Consider the following 3534-nt stretch of genomic DNA (forward strand, 5'->3'; position numbering starts at 1 on the left):
AAAAATGAATTAATTGCATGGCAGAAGCTATGACCCATATTTCTCAGTGTTGAGATGAGAAATTACATATCAATCAAAGATAAAGTCAGAGTGACCCTCGGCATAAGGGTCAGAATCCAGGTACTGAATATCAATATTTTATCATGTTTAACTTCATATATGCATGGATCATTCCACCTAAACACTGTTACAATTGGAGGGCACATTTTCCATATTATAAAATCCATATGCAACAGAATGAAACTAAACCCATATCTCTCACCATGCACGAAACTAAACTCAAAACGGATTAAGGGTCTCAGAATCAGACCAGAGACCCTGCAGATTGTAGAAGAAAAAATAGGTCCAGATCTTCAACATGTCGGCTTAGGACCAGACTTCCTTAACAGGACTCCCATAGCACAAGAAATAAAAGCAAGAATCAATACCTGGGATAGATTCAAACTAAAAAGCTTTCTCTCAGCAAAGGAAACTATCAGCAATGTGAAGAAAGAGCCTACAGAGTGGGAGAATATCTTTGCCAATCATACTTCAGATAGAGCACTAATCTCCAGAATCTATAAAGAACTCAAAAGACTCTACTCCAAGAATACAAATAATCCAGTTGACAAATGGGCTAAGGAAATGAATAGACACTTCATAGAAGAAGATCTACAAGCAATCAACAAACATGGAAAAATGTTCAACATCTCTAGTAATAAGAGAAATACAAATCAAAGCTACACTAAGATTCCATCTCACCCCAATTAGAATGGCGATTATCAAGGATACAAGCGAGCGGAGTCAGGCTACAGCCAGTGGAGGAGTCCGCCCACTGTCGCTTGCGTAAACCGGGTAGAGACGCCGGGGAAGCTACGCCGCGGAATTGGCTTAGGCGGCTTTGGAGAATCGGCGGGCTGCGCTCCGCCGGGGCTGGTCGCGGAGGAGGGAGGGGATGTCGGTCAGTGCGAGATCCGTTGCTGCTGAGGAGAGGAGCGTCAACAGCAGCACCATGGCAACCGAAGAACCTTGAAGGCTATGTGGGATTTGCCAATCTCCCAAATCAAGTTTACAGAAAATCAGTGAAGAGAGGGTTTGAATTCACACTTATGGTAGTAGGTGAATCTGGACTGGGAAAATCAACATTAATCAACTCATTATTCCTCACAGATTTGTATTCTCCAGAGTATCCACGTCCTTCCCATAGAATAAAAAAGACTGTTCTGGTGGAACAATCCAAAGTTTTAATCAAAGAAGGTGGTGTTCAGTTGCTGCTCACAATAGTTCATACCCCAGGATTTGGAGATGCAGTGGATAATAGTAATTGCTGGCAGCCTGTTATTGACTACATTGATTGTAAATTTGAGGATTACCTAAATGCAGAATCTCGAGTGAACAGACGTCAGATGCCTGATAACAGAGTGCAGTGTTGTTTATACTTCGTTGCTCCTTCAGGACATGGGCTTAAATCATTGGATATTGAGTTTATGAAGCATTTGCATGAAAAAGTGAATATCATCCCACTTATTGCCAAAGCAGACACACTCACACCGGAAGAATGCCAACAGTTTAAAAAACAGATAATGAAAGAAATTCAAGAACATAAAATTAAAATATATGAATTTCCAGAAACAGATGATGAAGAAGAAAATAAGCTGGTTAAAAAGATAAAGGACCGTTTACCTCTTGCTGTGGTAGGTAGTAATACTATCATTGAAGTTAATGGCAAAAGGGTCAGAGGAAGGCAGTATCCTTGGGGTGTGGCTGAAGTTGAAAATGGTGAACATTGGGATTTTACAATTCTAAGAAATATGTTGATAAGAACACACATGCAAGACTTGAAAGATGTCACTAATAATGTACACTATGAGAACTACAGAAGCAGAAAACTGGCAGCTGTGACTTATAATGGAGTTGATAACAACAAGAATAAAGGGCAGCTTACGAAGAGCCCTCTGGCACAAATGGAAGAAGAAAGGAGGGAGCATGTAGCCAAGATGAAGAAGATGGAAATGGAGATGGAGCAGGTGTTTGAGATGAAGGTCAAAGAAAAAGTTCAAAAACTGAAGGACTCTGAAGCTGAGCTGCAGGGACGCCATGAGCAAATGAAGAAGAATTTGGAAGCCCAGCATAAAGAAAGAGAGGAAAAACGTCGTCAGTTTGAGGAGGAGAAAGCAAACTGGGAAGCTCAACAACGTATTTTAGAACAACAGAACTCTTCAAGGACCTTGGAAAAGAACAAGAAGAAAGGGAAGATCTTTTAAACTTTCTTTTGACCACCAGTTATGTATTAGTTGCCAATATGCCAGCTTGGACATCAGTGTTTGTTGGATCCGATTGACCAATTTGCACCAGTTTTATCCATAATGATGGATTTAACAGCATGACAAAAATTATTTTTTTGTTGCTGTTCTTGGTGGAGATTAAGATGCCTTGAATTGTCTAGGGTGTTGTGTACTTAGTAACAGCTCTAAGTACCTTTCTACATTTTCTTTTCCTTTTTTAAAATTTTTATTAAAAAGACGTCTTCAATTTAATACAAGAGAACATTTTACTATTGTACAATCATGTTCTGGTGGTTGATTGTTTACAGGATATTCCAAAATAAAAGGACTCTTGAAGGTTTTCATCGAGGAAAAATTGCCATAATATGATGCAAACTATGCTTCTCTATGATAATTATAATACAAAGGTTCCATTCAATGCAGCCTATACAATAATGTAATTTAGTCTAACACAGTTGACCCTATTTTTTGACACTTCCATTGTTTAAAAATACACATGAAAAAAAAACCTATATGCTTACAGTGCACCTAGAGCTTTTTTATAACAACCTCTTTTTTGTTTGTTTTGGATTCTTTAAATATATATTATTCTCATTTAGTGCCCTCTTTAGTCAGAATTTCATTACTGCTTCATTTTTGTAATAACATTTAATTTAGTTATTTTCCATATATTGGCCCTGCTAAAATAGAATATAGCATCTTTCATATGGTAGGAACCAACAAGGAAACTTTCCTTTAACTCCCTTTTTACATTTTATGGTAAGTAGCAGGGGGAAAATGCATTTATAGATCATTTCGAGGCAAATTGTGAAGCTAACGACCAACCTGTTTCTACCTATATGCAGTCTCTTTATTTTATTAGAAATGGGCATCATGGCCTCTTAAAGAGAAAAAAGTCACCATTCTGCATTTAGCTGTATCCATATATTGCATTTCTGTATTTTTTTGTTGTATTGTAAAAAATTCACATAATAAAACAATGTTGTGATGTAAAAAAAAAAGAAGAATACAAGCAACAACAGGTGTTGGCGAGGATGTGGGGAGAAAGGTACACTCATACATTGCTGGTGGGGCTGCAAATTAGTGCAGCCACTCTGGAAAGCAGTGTGGAGATTCCTTAGAAAACTTGGAATGGAACCACCATTTGACCTAGCTATCCCACTCCTTGGCCTATACCCAAAGGACTTAAAATCAGCATACTACAGAGATACAGCCACATCAATGTTCATAGCTGCTCAATTCACAATAGCCAGACTGTGGAACCAACCTA

At 38.2% G+C, this 3534-nt stretch overlaps 1 protein-coding gene across 1 annotated transcript; it reads left to right on the forward strand.

The window, feature by feature from the left end:
* Window positions 1-919: 919 nt before the first annotated feature.
* LOC306652698 (septin-7-like) lies at window positions 920-3260 on the forward strand. Its single transcript, XM_079125444.1, is given in 2 exon segments — window positions 920-993; window positions 995-3260. Coding segments are annotated over 2 exon segments (1308 nt in total). The 5' UTR covers window positions 920-934; the 3' UTR covers window positions 2244-3260.
* The last annotated feature ends 274 nt before the right edge of the window (window positions 3261-3534 follow it).

The sequence above is a fragment of the Sciurus vulgaris genome, assembly GCF_902686455.1.
Source record: "Sciurus vulgaris genome assembly, contig: HiC_scaffold_461_arrow_ctg1, whole genome shotgun sequence".
Taxonomy (NCBI): domain Eukaryota; kingdom Metazoa; phylum Chordata; class Mammalia; order Rodentia; family Sciuridae; genus Sciurus; species Sciurus vulgaris.